This window comes from Eriocheir sinensis, chromosome 43 (assembly GCF_024679095.1).
Source record: "Eriocheir sinensis breed Jianghai 21 chromosome 43, ASM2467909v1, whole genome shotgun sequence".
Taxonomy (NCBI): Eukaryota; Metazoa; Arthropoda; class Malacostraca; order Decapoda; family Varunidae; genus Eriocheir; species Eriocheir sinensis.
The window spans coordinates 8,556,348-8,573,118 of record NC_066551.1 but is presented as its reverse complement, the minus strand read 5'-3'; the positions used below and the strand labels follow the sequence as shown (position 1 = coordinate 8,573,118).

At 41.7% G+C, this 16,771-nt stretch overlaps 1 protein-coding gene across 2 annotated transcripts; it reads right to left on the bottom strand.

The window, feature by feature from the left end:
- Window positions 1-397: 397 nt before the first annotated feature.
- On the bottom strand, window positions 398-9,489 carry LOC127010437 (phenoloxidase-activating factor 2-like). 2 transcript variants are annotated; one of them, XM_050884588.1, is made up of 7 exons: window positions 9,397-9,489; window positions 6,676-6,989; window positions 4,644-4,831; window positions 4,375-4,523; window positions 3,794-4,088; window positions 3,488-3,688; window positions 398-905 (listed from the first exon to the last, which is right to left on the bottom strand). In XM_050884588.1, the coding sequence occupies exons 2-7, from the start codon at window positions 6,941-6,943 to the stop codon at window positions 792-794; spliced, it is 1,215 nt and encodes a 404-aa protein (XP_050740545.1). In that variant the 5' UTR covers window positions 6,944-6,989; window positions 9,397-9,489; the 3' UTR covers window positions 398-791. The 2 variants fall into 2 exon arrangements, with proteins under 2 accessions (XP_050740545.1, XP_050740546.1); XM_050884589.1 differs by lacking the exon at window positions 9,397-9,489 and adding an exon at window positions 9,258-9,382.
- Window positions 9,490-16,771: the final 7,282 nt, after the last annotated feature.

Here is a 16,771-nt window from a genome sequence, read left to right as displayed (position 1 = left end):
TTACTGCAAGTTGACAGAATATGTATGTTACCATCTAAGTAACTGGTGGCTCCTCACCTTAACCCTTTCCATCCGTGACGCAGACGTCAGCGTCACAGTATGGAAAGGGTCAAGAGGAAATGGAAGAGGATTAATCCTCTTCTAAACCTCTCAATCCTCCTCTAAATTTCTCTTAAGAGGTTTAGAAGAGGATTAAAAGGAAATGGTTAAGAGGTTTAGAAGAGGATTAAAAGGAAATGGAAGAGGATTAAGAGGTTTAGAAGAGGACTAACCCTTTCCATACGTTGACGCCATTGGATGCCGACGTTGGTGTCGCCGGAGTGAAGGGGTTAAGTTTGACTAATTTCCCTTTTTTCTTACACCAGAGAAAGCAATAAAGGGGAAAAGAAAAAAACTGTTAGTGTTGCATATTTTTATTGTAACAGTACAGTGCACTGCAATGAGCATTCACATATCAGCAGTTTCCATCAATGTGAAATTATAAGTTAAATTACAAAAAGCTGCTGAGCCCAAAATGTCTGTACAGTCACTCTCATATCAGATCTGTAACATGCTGAGAGTGGCAATACATACTCTGAATATTAGGGAAAATATTGACATTGTAATGATATGTGTCAAAGTTCAGAAAATAATAATAGTTTCAAAGGTTTGTCAAATATGCAGTTCAGTGTCTTCTGGTGAACCTATTTATTCATATGACAGTACCAAATGCAACATATTTTGGCACTATCGAGAGAAGTATTGTTTAGCAGAAGTATAAAAGTATTTTATTTGCCACTAAATCTGACATGTTAAAACTTTTCTGCTATCACTTTCTCAATCCATGGAACAGCTTTACTGACATCTGCATAGACTCCTGGTACCCCTTCTTGTCCACAGCCAATGCCCCAAGACACCACACCAGCCTGTAAAAGGAAGAGCAGTGCATGTCAGCCTTCTAGGGCCTCATAAACCATTGTATGACAGCTAGTGAAGACGTAAGGTAAGTACACTTAACATTGAAACATTAACACCACCATCATCATCATCAGCCATTAATAGTCTAGTGCAGTACAAAGGCCTTCCCAACATCTTTCGTCTCTGTCTACTGTTAGTGTATTCCATTCTTTTGCTCTCAGTGTATTTCATATTCTGTTTCAGCAAATTCTCTCATTTCATTTTTCCACCAGCTGGTTCTTTGAGTGCTATGACTTCTACAATTTCTAGGTTTTCTCTCCTTAGTTGTTCCTCTGTTGTCAGTTTTATGCATAACATGGCATGCCCAAGTCCACTTCTTATTCCTGATTGTCTATAGGAAATCTTCAACCTATATCTATTCCTTATCCATGATGCTCACTTCCCATTTCTTCATGTTTTACCCAGAACTTTTGTGTCCATTCCTCTTTTAACAATTCTCAACTTTTCTCGAGCTTTGGTAAGGCACCAAGTTTCTGAAACATATGGTAGGAGTGGTAGGTGATTTGTGCCTCACTTCAATGACAGTGGTAGGTTGCTATTCTTCATATTACTGTGTTTACCAAAAGCACTTCATCCCATTCCTGCTCTTTTTTTTTTATGGAATGGGTTTGCATTAATTGTTTGTCTTTGATGGGTTTATTCCTCTTTCATTGCTAATCATTATTTGTTGTTTTACCAACTGATTGTATTCAACATTACACTCATTTTCTTCATATTCATCTTCATCCTACTCTCTGACTATGTTCCTTGATAATTCTTTGTAAGTTTCCCCCTAAATTTTTAGTAAGACTATGTCATCTGTGGATCTAAGGTCATTAAGGTATTCAGTCTTTCCTGATTCCTATGTTATCCCACTCTAATTTCTTAAATGTTTCTAAGCAAGCCATGAATACTTTTGCAAAAATTGTGTCACCTTTCTTAACACAAATGCTTGAAATATTTCTCATTTCCTTGTGGAGTTTGATGGTTGCCATTCTGTTTACATATATGTGATAATGTGGGAGGAACACCTTGATTTGGTGAACAGGCTTGTTTGCTGCAGTGACCTAGTAAGGCCATGACAGACAGGTGTTAGCAAACTGTAAGGGCCTATAAGTAGTAGCCTGACAAAAACATTTCCCCCACCACCTTACCATCAGCCAGTAGGGTTGGGTATAGGCTGTCCCCTCCTCAAAATGACCACACATCAAAAGTGGAAATTAGTGGCACAAAACAGAAACAAATGAAAATGTTAGGGCCTATTTTCTGCAGTGAAATGATGCAGACTGACAGTGATGGTGAACTTCCAACACTTTTGTAAAGTTCATCTACATTCTACACTCATCAGTGTATAAAATATAATGGAGAGACTAGTGTTTTTAAGGGGCGCTCCAGAGGTAGGAAATTTCAACAAAGTCTGCAAAAATTGTAAAAATTATTTGCCAATGATTAAAGTGAATGAGTTATTTATTCACATTTTTGGGTCATTGGCAAGATCCATTCTGAGAGCAGTTAAGGTCACTGCTCCTTTAAACTCCTGGCGCTAAGCTCCCTGCGCCCTATCCTCTTCCCATTACTAGGCTTATTTTTTAAATTTGCATTTTCTATTGTGCTGACACTATGCCAACTGGCTGGTGTGTTTCAGTGTATGAATGGCCTGCTTGCAGGCAGTTCAAGTGTACTTTGCCCCTCCAGGCACCTCTCCCTCACACTACTCTATCCATATACCTCAGGCATCCTGATTTAGCCCGTAATAAACACCACTGAGTGCTGGTGATTGAACCCGAGCCTTCTGAGTTGTAACTCAGACTGACCCTGACATCTACTCAGAAGGCTCGGGTTTGATCCCCGGCACTCAGTGGTGTTCATTACGGGATATTTTCACTGTGTTATTGCAGTTTCTCTAATCCTGATTTAGCCTAACATTCCCCCATTTTGCTCACCCCAACTCTCTCCCATCATTCTCGGGCACATGAGAGCCCACCACACCAATGTGGGTTTGGGCTGCTTTTCAGTTTAAACGTATTCATGAAATATAAAAATGTGCACTGATATGAAGAGCACCTGTCAGCCACACATCCTCAGACATGAACTGGTGTCTGGGGGTTATATTAATTGTCTTAATAAGAAATTTCAGACATGTATATATGAGACATGCTTGTAATATATGAATAAGGAGCATATATATTTATCTTTAGAAGTTATCCATACTGAACTACTCTTTCATCTTATTGAAACATTGAGGAAACTGCAGGAGAGAATGTGTAAATGCATTTAGAAAAGCCTTCTGCAGTCCTTCAAACCCACTATATACCCTACAAGGAGTATCTTACAACCATTGTAGTGGGTGTCTTGCCACTTAATCCTTCTATAACTGCAATTTATAAGTACGCATACCAGGCACAGTGTATGCATAACTTTGTAAGTTTCTGCATGTGTGGATGCACATGTATATGATGCAGCCAATCAAAAGTGGTAGCTATCATGGATTATTTTGTCTGTTCATGATTATACATATATGATGTGCATTATGAACAGGGAATTGGCTCACCTGGTAATATTTATTGGGGTCACCGGGCTTATGGCAGGCCAATGGGGAGCCGCCATCACCCTCACAGGCATCCTTGCCTTTCTCTCCACCAGCACACATAAAGCTTTCATGGAGGTGGAAGCCTGGGCCCAGACGTGTCCCCCGCATAGCCAACTCGCAGGAGGCACGGCTCACCGCTGGCAGATCAATTGATTTCAGGATCTGTAGGTTAACAGTTGCCATTAGAAATTTTCAATATGATGAGCAAAGAGATGTGTTTCCAAGTCATTCTAGTTGTGAATTATGAACAGCTGACTTGGAACTTACTTGTTGGAATTTACCAGTTTCACTGAACATATCTTTACCCCATCCAGAAACAACACACAAGTGGTCTTTGAAATCATAGAATGGGGGTGGAAGACAGATAGTGTCAACAGTGTGGCCTAGCTTTGCTGGCTGGTCCAGGATGAGAAGGGCCACATCATAGGCCAGGAGTGATGGCACATAGTTTGGGTGCACGAGTATCTCTTTAACCAGGTAATCTTGGTGTGGTACTGATTCAGACTGCTCCTTGAAGTTCCACTCGCCAAGTCTTACTGCCACTTCACGAGCTGTTCTCTTTCTGTAACAAGAAGCATATTGATCTTGTTTTTAATATTTATGTATTAAAGAAAGTGGAGGTTTATTTTGATCTCAGGATATTAGTGGCACAAGAATTTTAATAATCAGACATAGGTGGATGTCTGCATATAAAGGATAATGAAAGGTTAAATAAGAAAAAGAACACTGCAAGGCAAGCAGCCATAAGAATTCTAAGTTCATGGAAGGGAGTATGAAAAGTTACACATATCATTACTTTATCAATGCTGCTAAGCTATTAACAGGCTTGTCCTAATGTAGCTACTTACTCATGTACATAATGGGCTGCTGTGAGCACCACCTGGCTGTGAATGAGTGACCCACCACAGATGTATAAAGGTGCATTGATGGCGCCAAACTTCTCAACTGTCATTACGGCTGCCATCCAAGGGAACTCTCCAAACTGAGACTGGAGCTCCTGTGAGAATTTTAACTTTGATAGATATTTTTTTTAGAGTCCACATATACATCACTCAAAAAATATAATCTCTTCTGAAATAAGTTGTTGGCATGCATAACCAAACTACTGGAAAGCCACCTGAAACCCAACAAAGTTGGTGACAACTCCTTTAATGTTCCTCTTGCCACAAGAGGGACTGAAGGGTGGAGTCTTGGGCTGCAAATTGGGGTCTATGTTAATGCAGCACACCTCCTCTGGCGTGGGACACCCAAGGCTGGAGCGGACATTCACTTGTGTCAGGAAGTTTCCAGTGTCAGTCACCAAGTCTGCCAAAAGGAGAATGTTATGTGACCTTGTCTCTTTAATTTTTTACTTTCATCATAACCTTTTCATATTTTAAGTAAGATTTATTTTACAGTGCTAATGCTATGTTCTTTATAATATTTTGAAGTAGGGCACACATCTGAAGTATTGAAGTTTTCTGCATAGTCCACCCCCTCAAAGATTATGTTGGAAGTACTGATGATCATAGATATACTAGATAGATATTGGTTGATCAACTGCATTGCATGTAGGTAGTTTTGTGTTGTGTAATGTCCTTTGCAAAGCCAGTTCTAGTTTTTAGGGATTGTTTTGGGGCACCCTGCTGCATGCCTCTCCTGTATTTACACTGGATCAGTCACTGTACAGGACACAGTATTGGTAAATGTTGCTAATGTAAATCCACTTGTGGAGAGATCACTATCAACTAGATTAACTATATTTTGGCTGTCCAACTTCCCAAGTGTTTGGTAGTCATCTTAGGGATTGACTGTGTGAATGTACTCCTATTTGCTTTCAGAAAGATGCACATTATGAGAATGATCATAGAACTCGTCTACTAGTTTTGAAAGTTATGTTTATGGCTCACCCAGATAGCAAGTGGTTATCAACTTTGTGGTAAAAAGCATATAATATAGCCTATTGCCCAACTTAGAGGTCTTAGCTGTAATAATATTCTACACATACACTCACTCACCCACCCACTCACCCATAGCTAGGCACGATAACAGAAAACCTTATTCCTGATAACCGATAACTGATAATGAAAAACATTATCGGTGATAACCGATAGTCGTTAACTGGAGACACAAATATTGGCAATAACCGATAACCGATACCGATATAAATCCACAATTCCGATACTAGCTAGCGATAAGTCCGATAGGCGAAAACGATACTATATTGATATTTCAGATAGAAAAACATAGATGAATTCAAATTTTCATGATCTGTATTTTAGATAACCTACAAAACCTGAAAACCACACGTTGACGCGAACATATGGACGGTAATACTAGAAACGCCTGAACTGGTGTTGTGTTATTTGGCGTCCCCACCATCAAAAGCTGGCGCTTTTGTTTACAAACACTGGTCTCTCGTGAACTGCGCATGCTCAGACCAGCAAGCGTAGACCTGTACAGTCTCACAAAGCTTTTTAACTGTAATTAAGAGATGCTGGAAGGCTGAATCAGACATACAGTACCACTACCACCATCCTCGCTGTTTCTAGACCAACACTCGATCTGTACGAGTTGTATTTATATGTACAGAGTGTCATTTAAGAAACAGGGAGGATGGTGTTACTGTATGTCTGATTCAGCTTTCCAGCAACTCTTAATGTGTTAAAAAGCTTTGTGAGACTGTACAGGTCTACATTTACTGGTCTGAGCATGCGCAGTTCACGAGTGACCAGTATGTGTTTGTAAACAAAAGCGCTAGCTTTTGACGATGAGACACCAAATAACACAACACCGGGTGCCTTCAATACCATGGCATGACATAGTGTTTTAATGTTGATGATCTAAGTATGAAATCTCTTCACCGAAGATATTTCATACCCCGAAGTTTTTTCATCAGGCTATGCATGCGCAGTAGGGAGGAACAACTTTTTTTTTTTTTTGAGAGGCGGAAAAAAAGTAGCGATTATCGCTAGTTTGGTTACAAAAGTAACGAAGACACCGATATATATTTAAATAGGTAGCGGATGGCCGATAACACGATTTTGTTATCAGCGATAATGTATCGCGATAACGCCCAGCTATGCACTCACCCACTCACTTGTCACCCAATCATTCATTCACTCAAGTCACCCAGTCACTCACACTCACTCATTCACTCACTCTCTCACCTGTGGGGCCACGGTCATCTTTGCACTGCCACACAGGAGCACATTTGCAGTTTGCTTCTACAGGTGAGTTGGGGCCAGATGGAGCATTATCCTTACAAGGTGCACCATTTAATGAAGATAGCAATCCACACAAGAGCTCTGCATCGGTAACATCTGATGTGTCGACTTGTCTTTTACGCCTTTCATGGGCATTGGGAGTGGGGTTTGTGAGGGCCTTGGCTGCCACCACCAGCAGCATGAGGCGCCATCCCAAGGTAGACATACTCATGCTTTAGAAGAGCTTGTTCAAAGTTGAAAGCTCCTTCCACACTAACCTGTGCACAAGGAAAGGCTTGGGTAAAAAGTAATAGTAATGTTACATAGACTAGTAATGCAATGCATTGAGCTCTCATTCAATCTTGGTCATGAATCCTAACAAGCCTGGCAGCATTCTTCGATGTCTCTTCCAGGGCAAAATCACTCCTTGACCTTGGGCACTCTCCATTTCACTGCTTTGAGGCTCATGGGTGCCAAGCATATTTTGAATCAATTTGAAACCTACTGCATACTACTCATGGGTACACACCTAATCTTTCAGTATCCTAAGATGAAACACAGTGTGATTGCATCTCAAGATTCTTTTCGACCTGATATGAAGCTTTAGTGTAGTAACAAGTCAATGATCAGTTGTAAAAGACTTTGCGCTCCAGAAAACTGCAGTTCTGAAGAATCCTTAACGAGTACTTATAATGTTACTGTCTCCTAAGCTACCCATATTGTGTTCCTCTAATATGTCCAGCAGTGCAGCTCTGATCTCTGACACCAGGAACCTGGACCTTTAAAAATTCAGGAGAGAGCTGTTTGTGTTACTGGTACCCGAGTTTCGGGGACCACCACGGAACTCGTAGCCAGATTCAGTTTCAGTAGAAGAATTGAAGTACAGAAGGGAGGTGAAGGAATTACTTGGAAGAACAAAAGTAGGAATAGAAGGAACACGTACAGTGCTGGAGTGAGGAAGGTGTTGAAGATTTTTCAGAGTTCAGTGGCCAGGACATCAAGGGTAGTGGGATGTAGGGTGTGTTGAAGAGGAAAGAAAGGGTGGGCAGATGAGATAAAGAGGCACTTGAGAAAAAATTGACCTTCAAGAAAATGAGAAAATGCTACTCCCTCAGCGTATCTCTATATTGACTGACTGATTGAAAAAAAAAAAAGTTACTGAGAAATGTGCCAGAGGAGGCTAGAGATACAAGAGAGAAAGTACAGGAAGAATAATATAAGGCATTTATGGGATGATTAGTCAGGGAAATAAAAGAGAGGGTAGGTGAAGGTTTCGTCAGGGAGATATCAGCAAAATATCCAGAGAACAAAAAACTCGTATGGAAAAAAAGTTCAAAGGGAACTGGGGGTAAGAAAAATGATTGCAGGATGATGGGAGGGAATGGTGTACTTAAGAAAAGGAATGAGGAGGTATTGAAGCAGAATTTTAAGTTGTAATGAGTGTGTGGAAAGGAGATCATAAGTGGTCATTATAAAAGTGGAAATTGATGAAGGGCAACCACATCCACAGGTAGAGGTGGAGAGGCGTGAGTATGGGCAAACACTAGAATAATACCAAAGGGTTAAAGGCAAGAAAGGTCTCTTGCACTGATGGCATAACAGCAGAAATGATCGACTGTGGAGATGTAGTTGTGGAGTGGATGTTATGGATATGTATTCAAGCATGGCAGCAGGGTGAGGTGATGGAACATTTGAAAGACCATCATTATGTCGCTGTACAAAGGGAAAGAAGTAGGCTGAGTAATAGTTATAGGGAATAAACTTACTCAGAGAAAGTAATGAATGTTTGCATGAGAGATTACGTAAGGATTTAACAGCAAAGGGAGTGGTTTGTATTGTTGAATGGGTGAAGCGTGGTACTTTGGGGTGCTTTGGACATGCAGTGAGAATGAATAAGGACAACTTTGTGAACAGAGCCTATAAAGGCAGGTTTGTGGGAGAAAGTGTCGGGGAGACAACCAGTGAAATGGATCAGTAGAGTGAATAAGTGTTGAAACTTCTCAATGAGGCTCATTCCTTTTTAACACTTTAGGAGCATTGCTTCTGAAGGCTCTTCCCCCTTGGTTGCCTCCTCTGCTACAAAACGAAAAAAAAAAAAAGTAACATGGGCTCAATTGTTAATGAGGAAATGTCAGTTTTAATATTCATAAGACCAATACTTAAATAAACAGCAGAGCTATGAAACTCGCATTTTAAAAAAAGCATGTTCAGAAGATTGGGAAGTACAAAGAGCAGCCACAAGATAGGTTCGAAGCCAGAGTGATTTGAGCTATGGAAGAGACAGAAAAATAGTATATGCTGTATAAATGTGTTGATGGAAAAAAAAAGATTGACAATGAATATATAGATCTTAGATACTGGGCGGTAATCAGTGGAAGATTACATAAACAACTAGAGAATGTCGACAAGTGTCCAGGCGTGCTGGCCTCGCCGTCGCTCTCATTTCCTGCTTTTTTTAAGGCACTTATATTTGAAGTCTGGAAAAACCACCAAGTTCTTGGGAAGCACCACCACCACCACCACCACCACCACTGCGTAAAACAAACCAGTCTCTTTCCGGGCTGTGTTGTTACTTCCGCGTGTCCCAAGGCAGAGATAACTATTGTAACAGGCACATGGGAAGTGACGCGAAGAGAAATCCGCGCTACTTGAAATTTCCTTGACAGACAGGCGTCCCGGGCTTACCTAGGCGAGGCGACACACAACACATCCACCCAGCGCGGATTCACACTCACCACTGCCGGATACATTGAGCTTTGAGGCCCCGAGCTTCATCGTCTCCCCCTCAGAGTACCCTCCCTCCTCCTCCCTCCTTGTACACTGTACCTGGCCAGGGGTAAGGAGTTGCCACACACTCACACACACACACACACACGGGTCAGTCGGAAAGTATGTAATAAATAAGACGGTTGCTGTTTATTCTAAACCTACTTACACACTTTTTCTTTGTTTTAGATGAGATCAAAGACAAAGGAAGGAAGGGGAAATCCCCCTCCTGACACACACACACACACACACACACACACACACACACACACACACACACACAAACAGGGTTTTCCTACCTTAAAGAGGAGATAGAGGGTGATGAAGGAAATATAAAAAATCGACATTAGAAATACAAAAAGTTACGGAATGAAATTAAGGGAGACAAGGTGCCTGATATCTATATCTATATCTATATCTATATCTATATCTATCTATCTATCTATCTATCTATCTATCTATCTATCTATCTATCTATCTATCTATCTATATATATATATATATATATATATATATATATATATATATATATATATATCACTCACTCAATCACTCAAACTCTCTCTCTCTCTCTCTCTCTCTCTCTCTCTCTCTCTCTCTCTCTCTCTCTATATATATATATAGATTGATTGATTGATTGATTGATAGTTTACTGTTGCAAATAAACAACAAAGGAGAAGGGAGAAACATGCCATCCCAACCCCCAGGCAATACATAGTGTGATTATACAACTAAGGATACATGTGGAAGTAGCACCAGGAAACTAAAAAGATACAATGGTAGGGGCATATATATATATATATATATATATATATATATATATATATATATATATATATATATATATATATATATATATATATATATATATATATATATATATATATATATATAACATAGCTTTCCTCATAGTTGAGTCGACATCTAGAATGACCTCGAAAAGGAGATAGTCGAAGCCAAAATTATTCATGAGTTTATAGCTAAACTTAATAACTGGGACCCCTCGAGTGTAGCTCAGTGTATGATCACAACTACGTAAACAACTAGGGACACACACACACACACGCGTCATTGTTCTGCATTTTAATATCTGAATGGTATTTATTTTCAATATTGTGTGCATTGTTGTGCGCATTCCTGATGAACCGCTTTTATTCGTTCTATAACTTTCAGAACGTACACTAGCGCGCGCGTTTGTGTGTAATTCACATCTTGGTTTGCTGCGGGCCTCTCTCGAAACAGCCTGCCGTTCCCCCACGGAAGAGCACAGAGCTCGTAGTACCGATCTTTGGGTAGGACTGAGACCACTCACAAACAACACACCGCGACAACGAGGTCACAACTCCTTGCCTGACGTCACGTACCTACTCACTGCTAGGTGAACAGGGGCTACACGTGAAGAAAGATAAACCCAACTTATCTTCACCCGGCCGGGGAATTGAACCCCGGTCCTTTTATGTGTGTGTGTCCTTCAATGTCTTTTTCTGTGTGTGTGTGTGTGTGTGTGTGTGTGTGTGTGTGTGTGTGTGTGTACCCCCAACCTCTCCGTTATTTACTGATTGCTTTTTGCTTTCAATTATTTTGATTTTCTTTGGTACCATTCTGAAAGAATGGCAACAAGCTTCTTAATACTTGTTTTATTTATTTGTTCTAATCATATAATTTCAGTTTTTTTTTTTTTGGCTGTCAGTTCCCTTCTGTATTTCCCAGGGGGATGACCGTATCCCCTTTATTACTCACAACAGGTATTTCCAAACACATTCACGACACACGACCATCCCCAAACTCATCCCTCACTCATGTCCCCCCATAATGTTACTCTCCCCCTCTCCTTGCATGCCTCCACCAACACTATCCTTCTCTCACTCCACTTGCTATTCTCCCCCTCATTCACCATTCGCCACATCAACAACCCCCCTCCCCCACCCCTCCTCCTCCTCCTCATTCACCCCCATCACCAACATGGACTAACCACTTCGATCCTTCTCCCCACATTATCTTCACCATCACCACTACTATGCCCCAGTCATCATCCCAAAAGGCACTCGTTGCTATCGTCATCATCACCATCATCATCATCATCATCATCATCATATCTTCTTTCATAAGGAGTTGTTGGGTGTTATTTTTTACATTTCCTTTTCCGTGGTTTGATTGACGTGCTTTTCAGCTTCAAAAGGGAGCAAACGGAATATACATGCATTTTTTTTACCGATCGCCCACTTATTTTTCCACCATTTACTACCTATTCATATCCCCCCTCTCTCCATTTCTCTCATTAATCATTAATAGAAACTTTTCATTCAAAGATTAAGATGTAATACTTTGTACAGTAGTTTAGTCCGACCCCACTTGGAATATGCAGTAGGTGCAGTTTTGGTCTCCCCATCACGTGAAGGACATTGCTAAATTAGATGTTCAGTGTCTTCCTTGCGCAACAAACCTTACGACAAAAGACTCTCATCTGTTAACCTTTTTTCCCTTAAGAAACGTCGTTTCCGAGGAAAATTGGTCGAATGTTTATGATCGATGACACGTTTCGAACAACAAAATTTTATAATGACACATACCTTATGTGTAAACGAATAAATTGAAACTGGACCAAATTTTACTTCACCAACGTTGAAGTGCGAGAATGGAATAAGCTTCCACCTTCAGTGGTCCAGTGCAACACGATCGACTCACTAAAAATAAGCTCGACCGACACTTCCTTCAACTTCATATTTACTAAAGTAGAAATGCAAAGTCTTGGTGACTTTTGATTTAATCTGATCTCATTTAGGTTTAAGGACAGACCACTTAGTCTGGACCATAAGGTCTGCGTGGTCTAAATATCTAGTTAAATCTGTGTAAAGTCTCTCTCTCTCTCTCTCTCTCTCTCTCTCTCTCTCTCTCTCTCTCTCTCTCTCTCTCTCTCTCTCTCTCTCTCTCTCTCTCTCTCTCTCTCTCTCTCTCTCTCTCATTTATCCTGTGAGGCCGGTCGGCGTTTTTCCCACGTGCAGCCTTGATGGGCCACGCTGAGGCGCAGGTGGCCCAAGGATACCGACATTTCCTAGACCGGAAGCTGTTACATCTCCTGGGGCTCGAAGGGACGTCATGTTAGGTTAGATTCTGTGTCATATTTCTTTCTCCGGCCAGCCAGCCAACCGCTCCTCCGACCGATGAGCCTGGATCCGTGTTGCGCGCCATGCTGGTGGCTGCTCAACAATTTTAAGGCTCCGATGCGAGAAAAAAAAATCACCCGAGGAAAGCATAGTAGTGGAGGTCTCTCTCTCTCTCTCTCATACCCAGCGAGGCCGGACGAATCAAAGTTGTGGCGGTGAATGGAGGGAGCAATGGGGGAGTGTGTGTAGGGGGGGGGAGGAGATGTGAACTGAGGCGACTGATGCAGCGCTGGAAGCAACTTAGCGGTCGGATATAACGAGCTTTATAGAGTGGCCGGGCATTGTGGGGCGGGGGGAGGGGTCAGGTTAGGGCGGCATTTATCACCAGAGGCTGTCATACAAGAAGAACTGTACTGTTGTTTCTTTCTCCATTCTTTTCTTTTTTTCTTTTTTTTCTTTTACGGTAAATTAAGAGGCGGACCAAAGGGTAGATAAGAAGTGGAAGAAAAGGCAACAATTACGTGCATTCTAAAAAAAAAAAAAAAAAAAAAAAACGGATTAGTCATGCTGTAATGTAGTTCCCTTCCTCCGTGGTCTTCTACGTCCTTCGTTCTGGTTATTTCTGCTTCCCACTCAACTCTTCCATCCAAGTTCCAACAGTTCACTCCACCTTTCCTTCTTCCCTCTGTCTCCCGTCCTGTGTCCTTCAGTGCCCTTCACTTCCACGGACACTTGCTCACCTCTCTTCCTCTCTTCCTTCCTCCTCCGCTGAATGCTTTCTCTTCTTTCATATAAGTACATTAACACTGAGTATCTACCTTCACCCTTGCAGCTGATCAAGTGCCCCCCCCACTCACCTATACAGAATGAGCACACATATTGGCAGAGTTCCAAGATTCTCTCATTTTTTCTTCAATGCACTTAAATCCCATTCTTATTTTTTGTTTGGTTTGCAATTCTGGCCGTTCGTTTCTCTCTCTCTCTCTCTCTCTCTCTCTCTCTCTCTCTCTCTCTCTCTCTCTCTCTCTCTCTCTCTCTCTCTCTCTCTCTCTCTCACACACACACACACACACACACACACGCACGGGGGTGGTGGTTCCTGGAAGAGGGAGCAGGAGGATATACACGTGGGAGTAAGCGAGGGTGATGCAGAAGGAAGTCAGGGTCTGCAGCGTTGCAAGGCCACCGACTTGTATATATATAAGGGTGCTGTAAAAGTTAACCTCTATTCAGTCAGTAGAAAATAAGAGCTGTGGAACTAGGATAAAGACGTATGGATTGATTGATTGATAGTTTATTGTTGCAAGTAAACAACAAAGGAAAAGGGAGGAGCATGCCATCCCAACCCCCAGGCAATACAGAGTGTGATTATACAACTAAGGATACATGTGGAAGTAGCACCAGGAAACTAAAAAGATACAATGGTAGGGAACAAGTGCTATGGAAATTTTTTAAAGTAATGAAGATAAATTTCGAGGAAGAGGAGAATGAATGCTGATGATATATTGATCTCTGAATAACAACCCAATGAAAATACAAAACTGTGCAAAGCGTGCTAAAATGTGTACATCTCAACAGAAGAAACACGAAGAAGGGTGATGGAGGAGATATATAGCTAACGAAACAGGAAACTCTAGTGCCAATATTGAGTTAATTAAATGGGGCGTGATATGAGAAAAAAAAAGATAAGAGTGATAATTCGATTGTTCTTAGGAGCCGTAGAGGTAGTATGTATAGTAGTACACGCATTTTATTGCATTTTCTAACACTGATTAAGATACTTCGAGGGAGGAGATTGGTTTTTGGCTTCAGACAGTAAATATAGACATTGAAAAAGACATGAATTCGACTGCTGTTTGTAACACTCTCTAGTTCATTAGATAAAACAACAGAGGGAACTAAAAGCTGCCAGATCGGTGGTCACACCAGGTGGGCGTGCACGTCAGTTGCCCCAGCCTCTCCCCGCCCCGTGCTCTCCCTCTGATGTAAAATAATTATTGATGTTAACTCTTTGGATAAACCGATGCTTATTTTGCTGCAGGACACACACACACACACACACACACACACACACACACACACACACACACACACACACACACATATTCACACACAAATTCACACGCGCGCGCGCCTTTAAAAAATAATTCTCCATCCTCATGAGGCAAAATATACAGGGAATAGTTATTTTTCCATCGGAGAAATAAACTATTTTCTCTCTTATGCTGCTGGTAAATAAATGTAAGTGGTGAAAAGAAACAATAAAAATGATTATAACAAATCTAACTAGCCGGAAGCATACGCCAAGGAGCGCATTGCTTCACCCACCCGCCGCCTCCACCCTCCACGGTCCCTCCGAGCAAGTCCCCCTCGGAGTTTTAATCCTGCCCTTCCTATTCCAAGCCACTCATGGCAGGATCGATCAACTTGCCACTTCCATGAGTTACGTGGGCGTCCCTTTGGTCTGCTCCTCTCAGGGTTGTCTCGTACAGAAACAACCTAAAAGCAGGATCGACGTCTGGGAAATGTGCCACGTGCCCATATAGCCGGAGTTGGCGTTCACGGACTAGGCTGGTAAAAGACCTCGATTCAGTTTCATGGATTTCGCTGGTTCGGCACGGCCGTTCCAGCGATACCCCATGATCCTGCGAAGGCTCTTGGTACCAAAGGCATCGACACGCCTTTTCAAGTCGCTATTCAGTGTCCATGTCTCAGAGCCATACAGCAAGACAGGGAGCACAGGTGACTGCAGTATGAGTCAATACAAAAAGTCTACTTAGCAGCTGTCATGCAGGAAGAACAGCAGATGGGGAAGAGGAAAGAAGAATAGGAAGTGTTGCTTTGAAGAAGAGTTACTTGTTACATTGTGTGTGACGGGGCAGGGGGGGGGGGGTGGGGCGCCGGTTAGGAAGGTTGGGAGTGTCTTGTTGCTCAGGTGTGGATCATGGAGCAGAACTTCAACTGCAGAAGCATGCAGGCTCGTATTCTCAGACGCTTTCGGCTCACAACAAATATTTCCAAAGGCCACGAAGGAGATGAGTCAGGTTTTCACGAGTGTTTTTTCACATACATGACGCATCACATTACATTACAATGCTCATAAAAATACCCATGAAAATGCCCAGAACCTCTACTAAAGCCTTATCAAAAGTGACTGTGCAAGCCCCGAAATGTTCGAAAATTTAGTCCCGACATACAGCAAGAATAGGTTAATGATGATGATGATGATGATGATGACGATGATTGACAACCTTGAAATACCTCTATGCGTAAGGAGCTCTAAGAAAGAAACAGGAAGAAAAAATAACGAATGTGAACAGCCGGATATACACTCATGAATATAAATGGCTTGACGGACCTTAATTTCCTTTGTTTTGTACTGGAATGTTTTGGTCACGTCAACACTAGGAAAAGGCGCTGAGAGAGAGAGAGAGAGAGAGAGAGAGAGAGAGAGAGAGAGAGAGAGAGAGAGAGAGAGAGAGAGAGAGAGAGAGCACAAATATATACCTTTTTTCCTAGAATGGTAGAGGGAGTGGAGGAGGGGAGAAGCGACAGGTAAAATGTGTGTGTGTGGGGGGGGGGGGGGGACTGAGGGAGGGGCAGGGAGAGGCCACCTGCAATGAGGTAAGTGACCCGACGCGAAAATATCCCCCCCCCAAAAAAAGTAGGAAACGTGACGAAGAAGAAAGAATGAAAGGAAAAAAAGTGGTCGGGTGAGGGAGGAAGAGTAAAAAAAATGTAAAAAAAGTTGAATACGTGTAGAGTATACAGGAAACATGGAACAGAGGTTAAAGAACAGTAGGAAATAAATGAAAAGTAAAAATGTAAAGTTAAATGCGCGTTGAGTATACCGGAAACATGGAACAGAGGTGACGGAATAGCGGGGAATAAAGAAAAAAAGTCAGGGGAAGGTGGGGTAAGTTGCCCCCCTTAAGGGAGATTGGCTGTTGTAGCCACATTTTTTGCAATAGAATTTTGAAAAAAAGTACTCTTGAAAACTTAGGCTAAGGCCTATCTATGGAATATATTATATCCACTCATTATGAATCTGACTTTATTATAATGACAATTTTAAAAAAAATAATAAAGGGGGCTTCTTACCCCGCATGTGGGGTAAGAAGCCCACTGGGTAGGCCTTTTACCCCACTCTGGTTTACAATAATAAAACTCACAGAAACATAAGGAAATTT